This window comes from Parambassis ranga, chromosome 2, assembly GCF_900634625.1.
Source record: "Parambassis ranga chromosome 2, fParRan2.1, whole genome shotgun sequence".
NCBI classification, from domain to species: domain Eukaryota; kingdom Metazoa; phylum Chordata; class Actinopteri; family Ambassidae; genus Parambassis; species Parambassis ranga.
In genome coordinates this window covers 44302533-44324946 of record NC_041023.1, presented here as the reverse complement: position 1 = coordinate 44324946, position 22414 = coordinate 44302533, and the positions used below count along the sequence as shown (strand labels likewise).

The 22414-nt window shown below is 40.6% G+C and overlaps 1 protein-coding gene across 2 annotated transcripts; it reads right to left on the bottom strand.

Moving 5' to 3' along the window:
• Nucleotides 1-3062: 3062 nt before the first annotated feature.
• On the bottom strand, nucleotides 3063-14538 carry LOC114449625 (major histocompatibility complex class I-related gene protein-like). Of its 2 annotated transcripts, XM_028427438.1 has the most exons (6): nucleotides 14411-14538; nucleotides 13726-13995; nucleotides 13345-13623; nucleotides 8437-8733; nucleotides 3346-3456; nucleotides 3063-3199 (listed from the first exon to the last, which is right to left on the bottom strand). In XM_028427438.1, the coding sequence occupies exons 1-6, from the start codon at nucleotides 14457-14459 to the stop codon at nucleotides 3144-3146; spliced, it is 1062 nt and encodes a 353-aa protein (XP_028283239.1). In that variant the 5' UTR covers nucleotides 14460-14538; the 3' UTR covers nucleotides 3063-3143. The 2 variants fall into 2 exon arrangements, with proteins under 2 accessions (XP_028283239.1, XP_028283247.1); XM_028427446.1 differs by lacking the exons at nucleotides 3063-3199; nucleotides 3346-3456; nucleotides 8437-8733 and adding exons at nucleotides 12096-12941; nucleotides 13050-13157.
• Between the last annotated feature and the right edge of the window lie 7876 nt (nucleotides 14539-22414).

The following is a 22414-nucleotide window of genomic DNA, read 5'->3' as shown; positions in this document are numbered from 1 at the left end:
GCCAGCTCTATACTGTAAAATAACTTCACCTGAGAGAGAGAGAGAGAGAGAGAGAGAAGTTTAAATTAATCACAGTTTAACACACAACTTCATTACAGACATAAATTACGGACAGGGTGCAAAATGATGAAGCATCACTGACTGATCATCATGATTTTTAAGGGTATGTGTCCATAAGTTTGTTCAATCGGTAATAACTAACTAGGATTTCTATCTGAGTCAGATTGGTTAGATTTAGTGGAGAATACTGAAACATACTGTACCTTCGTTTTGAATAGTTTCCTTCAACCTATAAATTAAATCTTTGAAGAGAAGAGGCAGTGTAACAAAGCAGTCCTGACGGGCATTCTCCAATAGCTGTGTATCATTCTCAAATAATTTTTCTGTCCAGTCCTGTTTGATTTCCAATATCTTGTTGGTGCTGTCACAATAAATCACCTCCACATCATCAACCTTTACATCATACATGAACTCTGACACATTCTGGAGTCCAGAGGATGCAGTCATGTAACTCTTCAGAGAGTGTTTCACTGCAGGAGAAACATGGATGATGTCAGTAAATAAATAAATACAAATATGATGGATACATTATGTATGATATAGAAGGTTTTTAGGGCGAAAAGTCAAATTATAAATAATGTGTTCTTACCTGCTGATGAAATGTGACAGAAGAGAAACAACAAGAAGAACAAACACATCTGATTCTTCATGGTTAAACAGATGTCTGACAGAAGAAGCAGCTGGTGGAGCTCCTTTAGAAGAGACTGAAAGTAACACAGCTGATGTGCGTGACAGATTAAAAAAAGAAATATTTATGTGGGAGGAGCAGAAGAGAACCTTCATGAGCTTTAAAAGACTTATTTTTACAGCATGCTGGAGGCAAGATCATATTGTCTGCACCAGAAATAATGTGTGTGATTATTGTTATTAACTAGACAGATGTTTGTTTGTTTGTCTGTATGTATGTAAAAAACTCAGTGGACATGCGACAAAAGGTGTTGTGTTACAGTCATATGAGGAAACGGAAGGAGATGAATACCATAAAGTACAGGTGGAGCAGGTTTTATTTTTAGAAAAGAATAACTAAGATTATTGAGGAGGTGAAGTAAACTGAGACATGTTTCTTGTGTGAAGTTTGGTATTTTGTTGTGATTTCATCTAGAGGTGCACACAGAACATGGACTTTCCTGACCAACATCCTCTGAGTCTCTATACACAAGATATAAACTGTGTTTTAATAGAAGTCTTTTATAATTCAGGGATTTTGTTTCATGACATATATTCAACAAAGGTCTAACCTTTGAATCTTTGAATGTAACTCAGTGTGTGTAGTATTTAAACACATGTGTCTCTGCTTGTCTGCTGCTAAAGTCCAAAAACACAGCAGATCATGTAACATGTTCTCACCTGAAGATCTCATAATAATGTAAGACAAACAATACAGTTCTAAAACAATGACAATGTGTCTGTATTTTAAACTTGTTGTATATAACAAATTGTGTGAATACCTGTAACCCAGTAGTAAATTGGGCTCTGTTGTAACAATAATATTGCTTTAATTCTTTTAGGTTCACCCAACTTTTTCAGCGAGCTTTCAATCAGTCATTTTTTTGTCCTTGTCTCTTATTGGCCGTGTTTGACCTGTGGTTTTCGGATTGGATGAGGTGAGTAAGTTCCGCCCTGTTTGTGCAGGGATTGTGTGTGCAGGTTAGGTCAGAGTGTGGGAAGTGTGTGTATTAAAATAAAATAATTGTTCAGTAACGGCGTGTAAACGCAGGGAGGAGGCGGAGGCAGAGGAGGACCTGTGTGCCCGGAGTTTCACCACTTCCGGTGTGTATTGGTGAGTTTGTGAACTTTATGCTAGCAGCTACTCCGTTAGCTTTGCAGTTAGCCATGCTGCTGCTCGCATGGATTTACTGCTGCTGATATGCACCAGGAGCATTTTAACAGGTCACATGTTGTAGAGGTGAGGTAGATTCATTCAGGCGCTTAATTTTGTGTTATTTTCTGTTGTGTTGCACTGTTTTTATTTAATGGTCATTCTGATATGAGCTATCTATACAATTCATATGCATGTATGGAGTCTACAGTGTGTGTACCAAGCAGCAACCTTCAGGGCTCAGACTTGAAGCCCATGTGGAAGTATCAGAACTTGTAGTTCAGGCCGCAACCACTGGGGGCTGGCTCCAGAAGCGAGTCATTTCCCATAGACTTCCATGTTAAAACTTCACAGCAGAAATAAACATGTTTACAGCCTGGTACAAAAAAAAACATTCTGGTCTCAGATGATAGGTTTTCTTCTAGTGTCAATTGTACTTATATATTGAAATTACGCATCATTATGGGTGTTACTGCTTTGAGTGACAGGCGGTTGCCCACAGCGCGAGTTTCCTGCTTCCACGATCGTCCGCCCCCCCTAAACTCCGCTCGTGCTCCCCCTCTTTGTCCATATTTGGAGTTTTGGCAGACTGTGGCGCTACCAACATGGTCGGAGCGTCCCAGAGCCTGCCACCGAGCCTCAAAACGGGTTACGTCACGGAAGCTCTGTCCATAGTTTTTACTGTCAATGGTGTGTAATCAGGGTATATGATTTGTTGAGGATATAATAAGATATTTGCAGACTAATGAGCCTAAAGACGGAGGAAGTCAGTATAATTCATGGGAAAAGCTAAAATGATTTCATATTTGTTAAAAAATAAGGATAAAAACTATTCACTATTCATATAACATGTATGCTCAGAAATGAAACATACATTTAGTCAATTTATAGTTATTGTGTGTAGATGTATACATTTATATGGCCATAAGAGAGTTCTATAAAACAATGTAGTGATAGACCTGTTCTGTACAGTCTTGGTTCTCCAGAGATCCCTGAATCAATGGATAGATGCTCTCCTTGATGAAGGAGATGGCGATGAGACAGAGGATACAGAGGAAGTTGATGAACTGAAACATGTCAATGTGTCGTTTCATGTTTTGATAAGTAGTACTTCCATTTTAAGGTGCACACAGCTCAGAACAGAAAACTGCCTAAAACATGGACTCCCTGTATATATACAGTATATAGGATCTACAGGATAATATTTTACAAAGATGTTCTTAGAAAACAAAATGTTTGTTTCCCTTCAGTGAGCTGTGTTTGTTCAGTTCATGTTTGAGCTGCTTGAGGTCTCTGAGAGCTCCATGCTGACCTCAGCTTCTGTAAGAAAAACATGCAGGAAATATATTGATAACATGCACATTAATGGAAACTTCAGTCAGAAACTAAAATATTATTTCAGACATGTTAAAGTTTAGTCATGTTGAGACTCACTGCTGGAAGCATCAAAATAACACATAGCTCACCTCTCCTCTTTTGATGAATATGATGTCCACCTGCAGTTGCCATGACGATGACAAGAACAAGAACAACAACTGCAGAGACGACAGGGATGGTCACATGGTCGGGCTTCTCTTCTGAAAAGAGAAAAATAACAAACAACAATGTTTGTCTCTGTACATTATAATATTAAATATTTGCAGAATATATACTATAAAATAAATTTACTCCAGTTGGCTTTGATCTGTCTTTTGTCCAGCACAGTGATGATCCTGTTCTTAGCACCCTCAAACTGAAACTCACAGTGGTACCTCCTCCAGTCTTCAGCTGATGAAACATTCAGATCAACACTCATCTGGAAGGTTCCATCTTGGTTGGGGAGGATCTCTCCGTGCTCCACACCTTCATGAATCTCCTCTCCATCTTTGCTCCAGAACATCAGGGCTCTGTCAGGGTAGAAACCTGTAGCGTGGCAGCTGACTGCAGAGGAGGGAGTCTTCTGGAGGAGAGACACTGAGGGGGGATCTGGAGGGAGAAGATCAGGTTGAGATAATGGAGGTAGAGAGAGAGAAAAGAAACAAGAAGAATAAGATGCAATAAGAAGAAATTAAGAAAACATCACTAACATTTAACACTACATATAAATGTTAATGTGTTACATAATGCATTCATTGAAGTTTATAAATGCAACCAGTAGAGCTCTACTGTGTGGTTAATGAGTCTCCTGCAGTACAGGGACTTTCCTCTCCTTTATATAATCCATTTTAATATTCAGTTGTCATGTTTCTTCACATGCAGCTTTGCGCTGTTCTGACTCTGCTCAGATACATCAACTCAGTGCTGGTTTCTCTTTACATCTGATTGTTGGTACAGCAGATCATTGATTGGACTGGATTTGTCTGCTTTCTGGACTCTTCTATTCTATTCTACTGATGGAGAAATAACACAAAGAACCAACCTGTTCTCATCAGAGAGCTTCTCCCATATTCCAGAACCATCTCCAAAAACTTTGTGCAAAAACGATGAAGGAGGTCCTCATAGAACAGTGTGCTTGTGGTGTCTCCGTCCCATTTCTGTTTAATGATGCTGGCTTGAGGACTCAGAGTGATCCATGTGAGGGTCTTCACATCTAATCTAATGAAGCCTTCTCCATTATAACCATAATCTAAAAATCCTGAATACTGTCCTGTTATTTCATCATATTCTAAGCCAGCTCTACACTGTAAAATGTGGATACCTGAGAGAGAGAGAGAGAGAGAAAATAATACTTTTAAAACAGATTTTAAGAGTTTACATCACTCAGTTTGATCTGTGGATGAGCAGACATTCAATCTGTAATAACTAACAAAGGATTTCTATCAGAGTCAGTTTGTTAGATTTCATTATGAACATATACTGAAACATGATACTGTACCTTTACTTTGGATAGCTTGTATCACAGTGTAAATTGCAGTTTTGAAGAGATGAGGCATTCTCAAGAAGCAGTCGTAGCGGATGTTCTCTAACAGCTGTGTATTATTCTTAAATAATATTTCTACCCAGTCCTGTTTCATTTTGAACATGTCGTTGTGTCCGTCACAGTAAACCACCTCAACATCATCAAACGTTGAAACAAACATGAACTCTGGCAGGTTCTGGAGTCCGGAGGATGTGGTGATGTAAAACTTCAGTGTATGTTTCACTGCAGGAGAAACATGGATGATGTCAGTGAATAAATAAATACAAATATGATCATAAATATGATGCATTCAGTGTTCTCATGAACTTGTGGAGCAGAAACAAAGATGATAAAGAATGTGTTCTTACCTGCTGATGAAATGTGACAGAAGAGAAACAACAAGAAGAACAAACACATCTGATTCTTCATGGTTAAACAGATGTCTGACAGAAGAAGCAGCTGGTGGAGCTCCTTTAGAAGAGACTGGCCGAATCTGAAAGGAACACAGCTGATGTATGAACGTTTTGTACAGAAGAGAATCAAAAGAAATATTTCATGTGGGAGGAGCAGAAGAGAACCTACATGAGCTTTTAAAGACTTATTGTTCCAGCATGGTGCAGACAAGATCATAGCAACCAAGAAATAATGTGTGTGATTATTTTTATTTACTTGACAGAGATGTTTGTCATTAATCACAAAACTGTGAGATTTTGTCTGTATGTAAAAACTCAGGGATTCTGGACCCATGTCAAAAGGTGTTTTGTTACAGTGATATGAGGAAACAGCAGGAGGTAAAAGAAGAACAGGTGGAGCAGGTTTTATTTTTAGAAAAGAATAACTGAGATTGTTGAGGAGATGAAGATGAAAAGTTAAATAAACAGAGACATGTTTCTTCTGTAATTCATGATATTGTATTTTTCATATTTAAACCAGAATGTGTATGTAAAACAAAGCAGCTGGTAAAGCTTTTAGACCAGACTGACTGAAGCTGAAAGTTAAACTTCATGTGGGAACTTGTTGGACAGGTCAGAGGACAGGATGAAGACTGACACATGCAGTGACATCACATCTGCACATCTGGAGAGGACTGATTTTAAAGAAATATAATGTGACAGTCTTCATAGCAGTGACCTCCATTCAGCCTCGTCTCTTCTATGTGGACTGAACCAACCAGTAGAGGGCAGTCTGCTACAAGACAACTACTACACAAGTCGTTACACAATAACAGAAGCACCTGAAACAAGCAGCTGATGTGAGGAAATGTTAGATTGTCTCTGTGCTGAAGAATGGGCTAAGATTCCTCCAGTCTGTGGACGACTGATCAGCAGTTTGTTATTATTGCTGCACAAGGAGGTCCTGCTGAGAGGAAAGGTTCACGTCCTGTTACCTCTCACATGGTAGATGTAATATTGGATCATATCAAACTTCAGCAGCGTGTGCTCGGTGTGATTTTCTTCTTCTTCTGCCTCCAAATCTTAAAACATGATGAAAGTTGTGTTTCTGTTGCTCCTGTTCTGCCACACTGCTTCTTCAACTGATGATCGATAATGAATCATTTATTTTGATATAATCTCTATCTTACATCTCAACCTCAACTGTAAGATTAACAGAGCTGTAACATTGTGTTGTTCCACCTGTGTCTTGTTCCTTTGTGAACCAGCTTGTTCACTTGTGCACGTTTGCACCAAAGTTATACAAAAATGTCAAGGCAGCTCTTAATGATTGATCACCACCAGGTGTGCAGAGCTCAATGAACCAGGTGCTTCCTGCTCTGGTCCTGTGTGTGTGTGTGTGTGTGTGTGTGTGTGTGCGTGCCTGCGTGCGTGTGTGTATGTGTGTGTAGCACACAGAAACAGCAGAACAATAATATAATATTATACATATTTTAACCATAAACAATAAACAAATACATGAAAATAATAACCTGGAATTTACTTTGTACAATCTTTAGTATTATAATACCAGGTTAGAATTAAAGGACAAACACAACAAATGAAGAACAATGTTAAAAAATACAGCTTAAATTACTTACATTAAAGTACATTAAAGTAATAATATTTTTATTTAACTATTTGCCTCTAATGTGAGCATATTGCTGCAGGGAAAGGACTCAGTGGGTCATATCATCTTGATAAAACCAGTCAAACCTCATGTCCCAGATTTTTGAATCCCTCATTTGTCAGGGAAGTTTTCTATTGACAGTGTTGCTGATGAAAGGATGTCACACATTTTTTTTAACAATACAATGATGTCAGAATACACAAACTGACTGTTGGGCCTTTATACTGAAACTTTGACTAGTTTTTCATATGAATATGATTAATATTTATCTGTACATTCAGTTTAATGTCTTTCTGTTACAAATAAAAAAATATTATATATAATTATACATAGAGAAAAAAACATTTTTATAGACAAACAAATATTCACTCTGATACACAGCGTCATGGAACAGGAGTAAAAATTAAAATAAACAATGGTCGTGCAGCTTCTATTTTAAGAAAAGGAAAACTGTGAGTCTGATGAGGAAGAAGTTGATGAACTGAAACACGTTTATGTCAGGGTTTGTGGACGAGAGGACACAGTTGCAGGACACAGAGTGGTTTAAAGTCCAAGAGTCTTTATTTAAAGGCCAGGAGGACAAAACAATACAAAACTAAAAATCACACTCGTAGTGGCAAAACATGACTTAACCTGGATCACGTGGCGGTAGCGTAGCATGGCATGGTACGAACTAAGACGAGACAAGACTAAAACACAATCCCCTTGGGTGACGACAAGACAAACTGGCAGAGAGTGCAGGGAAGACAAAGACTAAATACACAGGGACCAGGGAAGACAACGAGACACAGGTGACACACATGAGGGCAGGGCAGGTAATCAACGAGGAGGGAAAACACAGGAAGCAAAACTCAAGACAATGCACAGGGAGGACAGGACTAAAGGACAAGACAACTAAACACAAACCCAGGGAAACAAAACACCAGGACTACAGGAAACAATAACTGAACACAGATCAAACTAAAAACCCAAAACAAGGAAAACAAAACCATAAATAACACCAGGTCGTGACAGTTTAATGTGTCAGGTTTCATGTTTTGATAAGTAGTACTTCCATTTTAAGGTGCACACAGCTCAGAACAGAAAACTGCCCAAAACATGGACTCCCTGTTTATATACAGTATGCAGGATATACAGGATAATATTTTACAAAGATGTTCTTAGAAAACAAAATGTTTGTTTCCCTTCAGTGAGCTGTGTTTGTTTCAGTTCATGTTTGAGCTGCTTGAGGTCTCTGAGAGCTCCATGCTGACCTCAGCTTCTGTAAGAAAAACATGCAGGAAATATATTGATAACATGCACATTAATGGAAACTTCAGTCAGAAACTAAAATATTATTTAGTTATTTTATTAAAGCTTAGTCATGTTTTTTTTTTTGACTCATGAGACTCACTGCTGGAAACATCAAAATAAAACATCGCTCACCTTTCTTCTTTTTACGGATCATGTATCCACCTGCAGTTGCCATGGCGATGACAACAAGAACAACAACTGCAGAGACCACAGGGATCGTCACATGGTTGGGCTTCTCTTCTGAAAAGAGAAGAATAACAAACAATTATGTTTGTCTCTGCACATTATTAATATTAAATGGACAAAGAAAATAGAATAAATTTACTCCAGTTGGTTTTGATCCGTCTTCTGTCCAGCTCAGTGATGATCCTGTCCTCAGCACCCTCAAACTGAAACACACAGTGGTACCTCCTCCAGTCTTCAGCTGATGAAACATTCAGATCAACACTCATCTGGAAGGTTCCGTCATGGTTGGGGAGGATCTCTCCGTGCTCCACACCTTCATGAATCTCCTCTCCATCTTTGCTCCAGAACATCAGGGCTCTGTCAGGGTAGAAACCTGTAGCGTGGCAGCTGACTGCAGAGGAGGGAGTCTTCTGGAGGAGAGACACTGAGGGACGATCTGGAGGGAGGAGAGAAGTTCAGGTCAATTTCTGCCTGCAGAATAAGGTCAGCCTACGTCACTAGCAATTCTGCTGTTGTCACGTGGTGTGAGCAGAACCATCTGCTGCTCAAAGTGGTGAAGAGACTGGAGACATTACCTGACTTTCTGTCAGACACAAAAAACTACAAATCTTATTTTTTATATGTAGCATCTGTTGGACAGTAGAATGCAATGAACCAACCTGTTCTCATCAGAGAGTCCTTCCCGTGTTCCAGAAACAGCTTGAAGAACACAGGACAATTGTCTTTAACAAACAACTTAGCGAACAGGATTCTGGTGGTTTCTCTGTCCCATATCTGTTTAACGACACTGGATTGGTTACTCAGAGGGATCCATGTGAGGGTATCCACTTCTAATCTCAGGAAGTCTTCTCCATTATAACCTATATCTAGAATTCCAGAAAACTGTCCTGTTGTTTCATCTACTTCACAGCCAGCTATACCCTGTAAAATGATGTCACCTGAGAGAGAGAGAGGAAGATGATAAAAAAGAGTGCTACATCACTCAGGTTCATCAATGATAACTTTCTATCTGAGTCAGTCTTTCACTATACATATATGTACAGGAACGCTCACATAGACATACTGTACCTTCACCCTGGATGGTCTGCTTCACACTATTTAGTGCAAAGTTGGAGATGGAGGGCAGACTCACAAAACAGTCCTGACTGTATGCCTCAAACAGACGAGTATCATTCGCAAATATTTGTCCTGCCCAGTCCTGCTTTATTTGGAATATCTTTTTGGAGCTGTTACAGTAAAGCACCTCAACATCATCAATCTTTGAAACATATGTAAATATTGGCAGGTTCTGGAGTCCAAAGGATGCAGTGTTGTAAAACTTGAGAGAGTGCTTCACTGCAGGAGAAACATGGACGATGTCAGTGAACAAATAAATACAAATATGATGTATGCTCCACATGACTTGTGGAGCAGAAATAAAGATGATAAAGAATGTGTTCTTACCTGCTGATGAAATGTGACAGAAGAGAAACAACAACAAGAAGAAAAACATCTTATTTTTCACATGTAGGACAGAAGCAGCAGCAGGTGGAGCTCCTTTAGATGAGACTGGCACAGTTCGAAAGGAACACAGCTGATGTGTGTGTGAGCCTGCAGGACAGATGAGAGTCAATGGAAATATCATGAAATATCACTTCTTCTTATAAATGAAGCTCTTAGCGCAAGTTCAATCAGGAAGACTATCTTTACTCTTTCATCACTTCTTCCAACCACCTCTCCCTTATCATCCTCCTCGCTCTTATCTCTCCTTCTCTCTCACCCCTTTCTCTCTCTCTCTGCCTCCCACTTAATCAGCTGGTTAATATAGAGCAACTCCCCCACCAATCAGTGGCTGAGCCGTCCCTCTCCTGCCCAATCACTGCTCAGCAAATCATTTAAAATGTCTCCGTTTCCTCTCCAGCTGTCTTTCAGATCGATTTCGGCAACCCTCCTTCACCCCAAGCTCCACCAGTTCCTCATCAGGGCAAGGCCTCTTATCTCCTGCTCCATTGCTCCTTCACCACCACCAGGTCTAGACCTGGGGGGATTCCTGTCTAAGGCCTCATCTCCTGTCCTTTCCCCCTTTGGATGTCGGTCATCGCAAGAACACCAATGCACAATTCATTCATTCATTGTACTTCAATAAATACTTTCTCATCTAAACATCTAGTGTCTCCTGATTTAAATGTGTTTAAACCCTCCCAGCATGCTGAAGGCAAGATCATAGCAAACAATATGTGTGTTTTTTGTTTGTAATAAATCAAACAAAAATGTGAGATTTCATCTTTATGTAAAAAGCTCAGCAATTCTGGACTCACAATAAGAGGTGTTGTGTTACAGTTATATGAGGAAGCATAATGACAATGTGTCTGAGTGGGACAAATGCAACACAACCCGACCACGATCAGAGATCTCTTTCAGTTTCCTCTTTGTACTTTGTGACAAACATACAATAAAAATGACACAAAGTGTCAAAAACAAGTCCATTAAACTTGTTTATTTTACGATGTCTGAGTCCAGCACCTCTGTTAATGGAAGGATTGCCAAGCTTAGTATTGAAGGCTTCCTTGACTCCACCTGTAATCAGAGATTACACTGAAACAGCTCACCTTTCCTCTTTTTATAAACCAGGTAACCCCCTGCATTTGCCAAGGCGACTAGAAAAAGAACAACAATTGCAGCAACAACAGGGGCGGTAACATGAAGATTTGGTTAAGATACTTAAAACAAACATACAACAACTGTATACATTCACAGGGGTTTTGTCCTGTTTGGTGAGGATGACATACTCATATTGTTTACTTTATATACTCTATTTTAATGTAATGTTCATGTGTACTTTATTTCTGCTTTCTTCAGCGACATGCAGCTCTGTGCTGTTAGACTCTCTGCTCTGATGCATGATTCAGTATCATGATTGTTGGTGCAGCAGAGGACTGATTCACTGAGTTTATCTGGTTTCTGGACTCACACAGATCTAAACATCAACTTGACTAGTTGTTGGAGGAAAGTAACCACAAAGTAATAATTCTATTTTACTGTTGGAGGAATAACACAAAGAACCAACCTGTTCTCATCAGAGAGCTTCTCCCATGTTCCAGAAACCTCTTCATCTACAGTGGGTAAAAACGATTGAGGAAGTCCTTAAATTATTATGGTGGTGTCTCTGTTTAATGATGCCGGCTTGAGGACTCAGAGGCATCCATTCACATCTAATCTAAAGAAGTCTTCTCTATTCTAACCATACCCTAGAAATCCAGAACATGGTCCTGTTGTTTCAACCAGTTCACAGCTAGTTATATATACTGTAAAATGATATCATCTGAGAGTGGAAAAGGGGGCAGGGTTTAATAAATGAACTTACAGTTACTCCCTTACAGGCAGATATTAAGGACAGGAACCAAAATGATGAAGAGTCACTGACTGTAAAACTTCAGAGAGTGTTTCACTGCAGGAGAAACATGGACGATGTCAGTAAATAAACAAATATGATCATTAATATGATGCATTCAGTGTTCTCATGAACTTGTGGAGCAGAAATAAAGATGATAAAGAATGTGTTCTTACTTGCGGATGAAATGTGACAGAAGAGAAACAAACACATCTGATTCTTCATGTTTAAACAGAATGTTTATGTAAAACAGAAAAAAAAACAAATGGTGGAGCTCCTGCAGCTGATACACACAGTCAGGAGTGATTGTAATTCATCACAAAAGTGTATGTAGAAAGCAGATTTAATCTGAACACAACACAAAGGTTTTGTGTTGCAGCCTGTGAGGAAGAAGCAGGAGTCAAAAAAAACTTGCAGAGCAGGTTTTATTTTAGAAGTCTGCCGCTGTGAGAGTGAAGAAAACAAACTGAGACGTTTCTTGTGTGAAGTTTGGTATTTTGTTGTCATGTACAAACATACAATAAAAATGACACAAAATGTGTTTCACTCCATAAAACTTGTCAGTTCAGTGTCAAACCACAGATCTCAAACAAAAGCTGCTTTTCACAAACTTCACAGAACTTTGATCCAACTGGCATAAAGTTTGAAGTGTAAACAATTATATACCATAAAGTAACAATAAACAATCATAAAAACACTTGTGTAACAAAGGTATAAATATAATTTATGCATAAATAATAGAATGATGTACATATCCTTCAGCTTATTTTCCCTCATAAATTCACCTATTTTAATTTTAAAAAGTGAAATATTTGCAACTTTTGTTGTAGAAAACCACCTTTTAGCTACATATTAAAGAGTCAAAGAGTTGAATGTGGCTTCCTGAGCACCCCAACCCCCACCTGGACCTGGATCTAGCGCCCCCATAGGGTCACATGGATAAGGATTGCATACTTAAAAGCCTTTGTGTTAATTGGCACTTAGAAGTTTGTGCACACAAAACAGACGTGGAGTTCCACAGGGCTGAATACTGGTCCCACTTCTGTTCAGCATAATACTTGTTCCCAGCACCTCAGATTAATGAGACCAGTACCATAATCTAACATAATGCTGCATAATCCCTGCAGGGATTCTGGTCCCATTCATCCAGTGTAACAGTAAAGATAACATTTGTTTTCCTGCATGTTCCATATGTGATAACTCAGTGAGCTGCGTTCATCAGCTGGCAGTGTTCAGGTTTGTGGCCTCTGGGAGCTCAGTGCTGTCCTCAGCTTCTGTGAGGAAACATGCAGGAAACAGAACACAGTCTGAAATCCAAAGTCCACAGTGAACAGGCATGTTCTACCTACTGCTGGAAGTCTCAGAGATAAGAAACAGCTCACCTTTCCTCTGTTTATGAACCAGGTATCCACCTGCAGTTGCCATGGCAACGAGAGCAAGAACAACAACTGCAGCAGCAACAACAGGGACGGTCACATGATCAGGCTTCACTGTTAATGAAAGGAGATTTGGTTAAGATTTTATTCATATGAAAAAACACACAAAAAACGAATACATCTACTGGCTGATCTACATAACAGACAGGAAGGAACCACTGAGGGAACCTTTGCTCATGTTTCACTTCTCATTCTTAGCATGTCTGGTGTCATAAAACATGTGAGAGTCACATGATGTTACCTGTTCTCAGCAGGGAGCTCCTCCCATGCTGCAGGTACGTCTTCAGCCTATCAGGGCAGATCTGAGTGATGAACCTCTGGTTGTATTTTAACCGAGCTCTCTGCACATCCCAGCTCATCTTGGTGATGAACGCCTGCGGCTTCAGAGCGACCCACGTCAGCGTGCTCACGTCGAAGACAATGAAGTCCTCGCCGTTATAATCATAGTGTACCGAGCCGGCGACCTCTCCCGTCGTGTCATCCCACTCACAGCCTTCCACACTCTGGAAAGTGTGGACCCCTGAGAGACAGACAGTGGTATACTGTTTGCATGCATGGATGATCAGAGAGTATGGGTTCTAGTCTGAGGTGCTGCTAACATCACTCTGATGTCACTGTGTACCTGTGCTGTGATTAAAACGCTGCTTCAGACTAGAAATGGTGGCTTTGAAGAGGTTCGGCTGATTCTCAAAACACTCCACGCTGTAGCGCTGGTAGAGCTGGGGGTCGCTGTCGAACACTTTCCTCCCCCACTCCTGCTTTGCTTCCAGTATCTTGTTGCTGCCGTCACAGTAAGCTGCCTGAACGCCATCAACCAGCGCCACGATCACAAACTCCGGCTGGTTCTCTACCCCAGATGATGCAGTGGTGTAATACTTCAGCGTGTGCTTCACTGAAGGACACAAACAGATCATCATCTGAATACAACACCAGAGTTCTGTCCGACAATGTACAGACAGAGAGGCGAACACACAGGAAGGAGAATAAACAGGAAGATGTGGGTGTGATTAAAGAGCTCCCAACATATTTACATCTATAAGAAGATTGTGTGCGCCACCTGCTGGCTGCCTCACACGTGATCAATACTTCTGATAAGTGATAAAAGTCTTAATCAAACAGGGAGCAGACAGAGGTCGGTGTACACGCGGTGTGTTACAGTGAAGGTGATCAGGTCTGCAGCAGACCGTCCTGCTGCCTGTGGCTGCGTCACAGCTGCAGGCCGAACCGACGGAAAGCGCCCCAACAGTTAATAAAGACCGTGTGTGTGTGTGTGTGTGTGTGTGTGTGTCTGTGTGTTTTAAACCTACCCGCTGATGAAACGTGACAAACGAGGAGCAGTAGAGAAAACGCTGTCATCGTATCGTGTGTTCACAGCGTGTTTTGTTGTCATGGTCGTATTCGGCTCGAAAATGAAAGTATGAAAGTTACCGGAAACAGCGTCACAGATTTTTTTTTCGTTTTTTTCTTTACAACTTTATTCACAGGATCGACAATGACAATCTCAAAACAAGACGTTAAATAAACTACGTGTGGTCGCAACAGAATTTAGACTATTTAACAACAAATTCTACTAGATTGATACAGAATTTAACATAAAATCAATAAAAGAAAAACATTAAAAAGTTGAAAAATGATTAAACATTTATGGGCCGTTATCTGACAAATTAAAGACCATGATCAGCTCACCTCAGACAGGAAAGATGCTATTATTAACAACAAGCAGAAGGGGGAAAGTGAGAATGTAGACGAGGGCTGCCAAGACATGAGCTCAGTAACAGTAACAAAAAATGAAGAAATGTTTACATGATACATATTTTAGGTCAAAAAATGTTGAACATGCATCTATTTGAGTGACAACACTGAAATCATTACACACTGAACACACTTCTCTATGAGGATATTATACTAATAATAGGATATTATATTTTACAAGATGTTCTTAGAAAACATAACGTTTGTTTTCCTTCAGTGAGCTGAGTCTTTGAGCTGTCAGGTTTGTGGCCTCTGAGAGCTCAATGCTGTCCTCAGCTTCTGTGAGGAAACATGCAGGAAATATATTGATAACATGTAAATGAATGGAGAGCTTCAGTCTGAAATACAGATGTGAGATTTACTGCTGGAAGCATCAAGATTAATTCAGCATAGCTCACCTTTCTTCTTTTTAAGAGTCATGTATCCACCTGCAGCTGCAGCGATGACGAGACCAACAACAACTACAGCACTGACACTCGTCACATTATCAGGCTTCACTGTTGAAGAGAGAAGAACCACAAAACATTGAGAAAAAAATTATTTGTGTTTTATTATGATGGAAACTAATTGTAAGAAGAATATGAGATAAATTTACCCCAGTTGGTTCTGATCAGGGTTTTGTCCAGTTTGGTGGTGATGGCGTCCTTGACACCCTCAAACTGAAACACACAGTCATACCTCCTCCAGTCCTCCTCTGGGACTGATGAAACATTCAGATCAACAGTCATCTGGAAGCTTCCATCTTGGTTGGGGAGGATCTCTCCGTGCTCCACACCTTCATGAATCTCCTCTCCATCTTTGCTCCAGAACATCAGGGCTCTGTCAGGGTAGAAACCTGTAGCGTGGCAGCTGACTACAGAGGAGGGAGTCTTCTGGAGGAGAGACACTGAGGGAAGATCTGGAGGGAGGAGATCAGGCAGAGATAATGGAGGTAGAGAGAGAGAGAGAGTAAAGAAACATGAAAAGAAGTTGCAATAAGAAGAAATGAAAACATCGCTAACATTTAAATAAAAATGTAAATGCAGTAAGTTGATCGATTTGGACATATGTTGTGCTTAATGCACCTTAAAGGTTTTTCCAAGGCATTTTTTACAGGCAACATTTCAACATAAAATACAAAGAACCAACCTGTTCTCATCAAAGAGCTCTTCCCATATACCAGAAAATTCTTTAGATCCTTTGGGCAATTGTCACGGACAGCCTTCTTAAGGAATTGCAAGGTGGCGGTGTCTTTGTCCCATATCTGTTTAATAATGCTGGCCTGAGGACTCACAGCGATCAATGTAAGTGTATTTAGATCAAATCCCAGGAAGTCTTCTCCATTAAGTCCAGAATTTACAAATCCAGAAGACTCTCCTGTTGTTTCATCCAGTTCACAGCCAGCTCTACACTGTAAGATGATGTCACCTGAGAGAGAGAGAGACAGAGAGAGAGAGGCCGGATCAATGGATAAACTGAGAAGATGTTCAATCTTTAAAAACTAACAAGGATGTCTATCTGTCAGTCTTCTTAGATTTTATTATATATCACATACATGAACACTCACACAGACATACTGTACCTTCACTTCGGGTGTTCTGCTTCAAGATATCGATCATAGATTTGAATATGTTGGGCAGCCTCACTAAACAGTCCTGACGGGCTTCCTCAAACAGAACAGTATTGTTCTCATAAAATTTTCTAGCCCAGTCCTCTTTTGTTTCAAATATCTTTTTGGCACTGTCACAGTGAGTCGCTTCATTGTCATCTGCCTTTAAAACATACATGAAGTCTGGTTGCTCCTGGAGACCATGAGATGCAGTGCTGTAAACCATCAGTGAGTGCTGCACTGCAGGAGAAACATGGATAATGTTAGTAGTATGATATACTGTTCAATTAACTTGTAGAGCAGAAATAAAGATGATAAAGAATGTGTTCTTACCTGCTGATGAAATGTGACAGAAGAGAAACAACAAAAAGAGCAAGAACATCTGATTCTTCATGGTTAAAAAAAGATGATGGAGCTCCTGTAGATGAGGCAGAATCTGAAAGTAAAGCAAGTTAAACAAGTTAAAAGTCAAAGCAACTGGGTTATTTTTTCTCCCTCCATCACCCTGGCAACATTCCATGGCATACACACTCAGAGGTGGCCAAACAAGTGACTTGAACTTCAGCTGGCAGGCGAAGATTCAAGATATAAACATTCTGAGTACAAGTCTCCATTCATCTTAAATATGTGCATTCAGTGCATTAAATCTTTTCAGTGAAGGTCAGATCTGTCCTGCTGTTTGTGGCTGCATCCAGGACTCAACTGGTACTAAAAACTGGCCCTGGCATTTTCGACCATGGCAGCCCACCATTATTATTCATATGTAGGCGGGTCAATCATATTATTTGGTGCCATTTCAATCAAGAGAGTCAGCGAACTGAATGAGAAAGATTTCCATCCATCTTTAACCGCTTATCCGGGGCCGGGGTCGCGGGGGCAGCAGTCTAAGCAGGGACACCCAGACTTCCCTCTCACCAGACACTTCCTCCAGCTCCTCTGGGGGGATCCCAAGGCGTTCCCAGGCCAGCCGAGAGACATAGTCTCTCCACCACGTCCTGGGTCTTCCCCGGGGCCTCCTCCCAGTAGGACATGCCCAGAACAGGCGTCCAGGAGGCATCTGAATCAGATGCCCGAGTCACCTCAGCTGGCTCCTCTCGATGTGGAGGAGCAGCAGCTCTACTCCGAGCTCCTCTCGGGTGACTGAACTTCTCACCCTATCTCTAAGGGAGCGCCCAGCCACCCTTCGAAGGAAACTCATTTCGGCCGCCTGTATTCGCGACCTAACAGCCCTCAGCAGAGGGCCACGGACCCCATACTCCCAGAGCACCTCCCACGGTCGAATGCCTTCTCCAAGTCCACAAAACACATGTGGACTGGTTGGGCGACCTCCCATGAACCCTCCAGCACCCTGCGGAGGGTATAGAGCTGGTCCAGCGTTCCGCGGCCAGGACAAAAACCACATTGCTCTTCCTGAATCCGAGGTTCGACTATAGGCCTAATACTCCTCTCCAGTACCCTGTCATAGACTTTCCCAGGGAGGCTGAGGAGTGTGATCCCCATGTAGTTGGAGCACACCCTCCGGTCCCCCTTTTTAAAGAGGGACCACCACCCCAGTCTGCCAGTCCAGCGGCACTGCCCCCGATTGCCACGCGATGTTGCAGAGGCGTGTCAGCCAAGACAGCCCCACAACATCCAGAGACTTAAGGTACCCAGGGCGAATCTCATCCACCCACGGTGCCTTGCCGCCGGGGAGCTTTTTGACTACCTCGGCAACTTCAGCACAGGTGATGAACGAGTCCACCACTGAGTCATCAGCCTCCACTTCCATTATTGTGATTTACTGTGGAGATTTATTGTGTACAAATTTATACATGTGCAGATCAGAAGAAAGCTGGAGAGGAGATGGAGACTTTTAAATTTCGTGCTAAGCTGTGATTGGTCAGGAGAGGGATGGAAGGTGACAGCTGATTGGAGAGGGAGGTGCTTTCTATTAAGCACCTGACTAAGAGAGCGGAAGAGAGGGGGAGCAGAGGAGTGAGGGAGAGAGGGAAAGAGATTAGGAAGCAGATAGGGATAAAAGTGAATGATGGGAAACAGAGTCTTCCTGATTGAACTTACACTAAGATCTACATTTGTGTCCCCATCATATAACAATGTATATTTTGAACTAAAAGGTGTAAAACTGTTTCTTTTAGGCACATGTTGTACAATCGACAATAGTCGATTTCTACTATATAATGCAACAACATGTTTCCAGGATTTATTAATAAGCAACAATCACCATTTTTGTAGATTAAGTCACCTAAAACACCAACATCTGTATTAAAAGTCTAAAAAATTTAAAAAAATTACCATCAAAGTGTAGTCCTAAAGATAATATTACTCACTTTTTTTTGGTTTTTAAAACAATTTAAATGCTTAAATGTACTTAGAAATGGTCACTTTTGCATTTTGTCAGTGCTCTCAGCCCTAGAGGTAGCATGAGGCGGTGTCTACAACCCACAGAAGCTGCTCAGGTAGTGCAGCTCATCCAGGGTGGAACATCAATGAGAGCTGTGGCAAGAAGGTTTGCCGTGTCTGTCAGCACAGTGTCCAGAGCATGGAGGAGACACCAGGAGTTTTTTTTAGTTGTAGAATGAAAAATATCTGTATAGTTCATTTTGGGTGTAGAATATATTTGGGGGCATTATTCCTGATGGTGGAAGAGACAATGAATTGTTTGTATTTTTGATGAAATTTGTCGTTTACCGTTTTAATGTTTCTCTCTGAAAAAAAGTACATTAGTATATTATGAAATATAATATAATAATATGAAGTAGTTGCAATTTCCTGTGGATTTTAACAGGTTGTTAAACTATTTTAGCTACAGAAGTAAACACTTAATGACTATTTCAGAGACAGATTCAACACAAACTCTTTTAAAACACGGTGACAAACAGAAACTAATTCCAAGTGAAAAAACAGTTTTGTCAACCACACTGGTGGCACTCCACCTGTTGAGTTTTCCCGTCATCACTCACCTCAGCAACAGAACTTCCTCCACTGGTCCTACATGATGGCCCTGCCTCCGACTCACTGTCAGTACCAACCTCAAATATGGAGCAGAGAGATGGAGATAGACTGTGCTTTACTTTTCAATTAACAACCAATATAAGCTTTAAAATATATATATCATCAATGAAATAACATCAGCATGTTGATTTAACACAGTGGTCTTCTCATCATCTGAGTTTCAAAAAGTTGTTGGACCATGAACCAAACTCTGCTTAATGCAGATAATACTGAAACACTAAAAATACTAACTTACAAAAAAATGCATGTTTATTTTTATTTGCTTATAAAACTGCTGAATTCACAACAAACCTTGTGGATGTGTTTATAATGATGCGCTGCCTCATCTGCTACATCAGTGTTTCCCTGTTCATATAATGCTCCACTGTGTCCTGATGGTCCATCACGTGTATTTTATCTTGCTGATAAGAATAGGAGCAGGTGGCTATGTGTGAGGCGAGGCTGAAGCTAGCAGGCTAACAGGGGCTAACCTCATTACAACACGTGTTAATGCTGAAAACAACTCTAACTCTCCGTGTCTTTGTTAGAATCTCCTCATGTCCACTGTGTGTGGGGAGGGAGCAGAAAAGGCAAACAACACGTCGTCAGACGAATAAAACCGTCTACTGTAACTGACAGTAAACAGCTGCTTCCTCCCAACTTTTCTAAGTTGATTTAACATCAACCTAACGTCTCCTGGGGACTGCTTCTGCACTTGAAGCAGTCCCAGTTGAGGGGCCAGTTGAGGGGGCGAAGATAGATTTCATTGGACGAGCCGAATGTCCTTCATGAAAATCAACCAACTACATCTCTCTAACACCGTCACAGCCGATAAAAAATATGTATAATGTACTTTTTTTATTTAATTAAATTATGACAACCCCCGGCTCAAAGATGTGTGCCGGCCAGATGGCTGCAGAGCTGCATGCTGAGCTGTCTGACTGTGTGTGTGTGTGTGTGTTTGTTTTTACCTGTTGATGAAACGCGACAGACGAAGAGCAGTACACAGAGCGTTAATCTCGTCACTGAGTTGTAATTGTGTCTTCAGTACCACTGACCGCTGTGGGCGTATAAGACTTCTTTTTTTAGCAGAAACAGGAAACAGGAGGTGTTTTTTTTATTGTTTATAACTTTATTTACTGGATCGAAAACAACACACAGAGAAATAAATGTGGGATCAAAAACTGAATTTATTTCTTTTTGATTGGATTTTCTTTAGATTATCATTAATTTATAGATATTTAAGCTCTCGTTTTGAATTTTATGTGAATGTTTTTTCTTCTGCATAGCTCTTCCTAACTTCGTAAAGATGTGTTATTTTAGATGATATGAAAGTTTAGATGTGATCATACATTGCAGAATTATCTGTAACGTTTGTTTACATTCAGTATGTGTTTTAAAATGAGTTTTTGAGATTTAGAACAGTAATACGCTGTAGAACCTTTTCCTTCACAGTTGGCAGGTCGTTTCTTTTGCTCTGAGGATTACATGTTAATCTGTGAGACTAGCATGAACCAGTGAAGTAACCAAGGCTGAGATTAGAATCAGTCAGGTGAACCAGTTATCCACCTGGGGCTGATTTTTTATTTCACAGTTTCATAGTTTGGTCAGGAATCTCCAAAGGGTTAATGTGCTTGTTTTATTTACCATTGTTTTTATTTTGATGGTAATGAACGCTTTAAAATATGTTTGATGGGTTACAAACTGGCACGGTGAGTGCAGAGATCATTCTGTAACAGTGTCTGAAAAAAAGCTGTTTTTAAAGTTCATCATAATACACCTGTAGTTAGTACATAATAATATTTTGCAGAAGAGGCTGTGAAGTTTTTCTCAGTAATTAATTTGTTGGGGGGAAAAAAATCCAATTTCCCCCCAGATAAAGGGGGGTTTGATTTAAAGCAGGTCAGTTCACTGATGTCTGACTGTTTTGTGAGATTTCTGTGTGCTGCATGAGCTGTTTTGGACTTTAGCTGCAGACTAGCTGAGACAAGGAAGTAGGAAAAAAATGCAACCATCAGAGCATGTTATCTCAGTGTCAGAGAGGGAGGAGCTCAGAACACAGCATGTGTCTAAAAGTTCCTGATTCTCCTGGGACATTTATTTTTGAAGCTTCATTTTCTTCATTACTGTCTCTCTGTTGTGGATTAAAGCCCTGACTAAGCTAATTACTTTAAATTTTGTTTAAAGAAATCATTATTATTATTATCATGAGGATGTTAATGAGGCTGCTGCTCTTCTGTCAGGCTGCATGTGCAGGTAAGAGACTCTTTATCTTTCCTGCAAGAAACTCAACATTATTTAAAGTTTTTATTTTAATTATATTTAGTGAAATAAAGCACATTTCCTCTGTATAGTCATGGGTCATAGTGCAGCCTGATCACCTGCAGCTGTTTGACACATGAAATGAGAGACTCATGCTGGAAGCTACGACCTTGTTCCCCCACAGTGAAACACTCCCTGAGGTTCTTGTTAACTGGAGCCTCTGGGATCCTGGACTTCCCCCAGTTTATGGGGTGTGTAGAGGTGGCTGGAATACTTGCAGGTTACTGCGACAGCAAAACACCAACCGGCAGTCGGATGTGCAGGAGGTACGACTGTGTGTTTCAGCTCGCTGCTGTGGAGGATGACATCATTACGAGGAAACAGATCAGCGATCAGAACCAACAGCAGTAAGACCAGAGTTCTCAAAGTTCTACTGTCTCTGTGCTCATCAGGCTCATGTTCTTCTTGTTTTTAACAGAGAAGCCCGGGAACTTGGCCGTCCCCATCATGGCTACATGAGGGACTGGAACTAAACTGACAAATCTTTCCTCCTGCCTTTTGAATGTTCACTATGTTTATCATGTAATGTGTAACTGATTTACTTTCACTGTAGAAAAACACAGTAGGCTATGTATATATCTCTTCATGTGTGATGATGGCGCTTGACATATAATTGTCAAGCGCCCTCTTATCTGAATTACTGCCACATTAGTGGGAG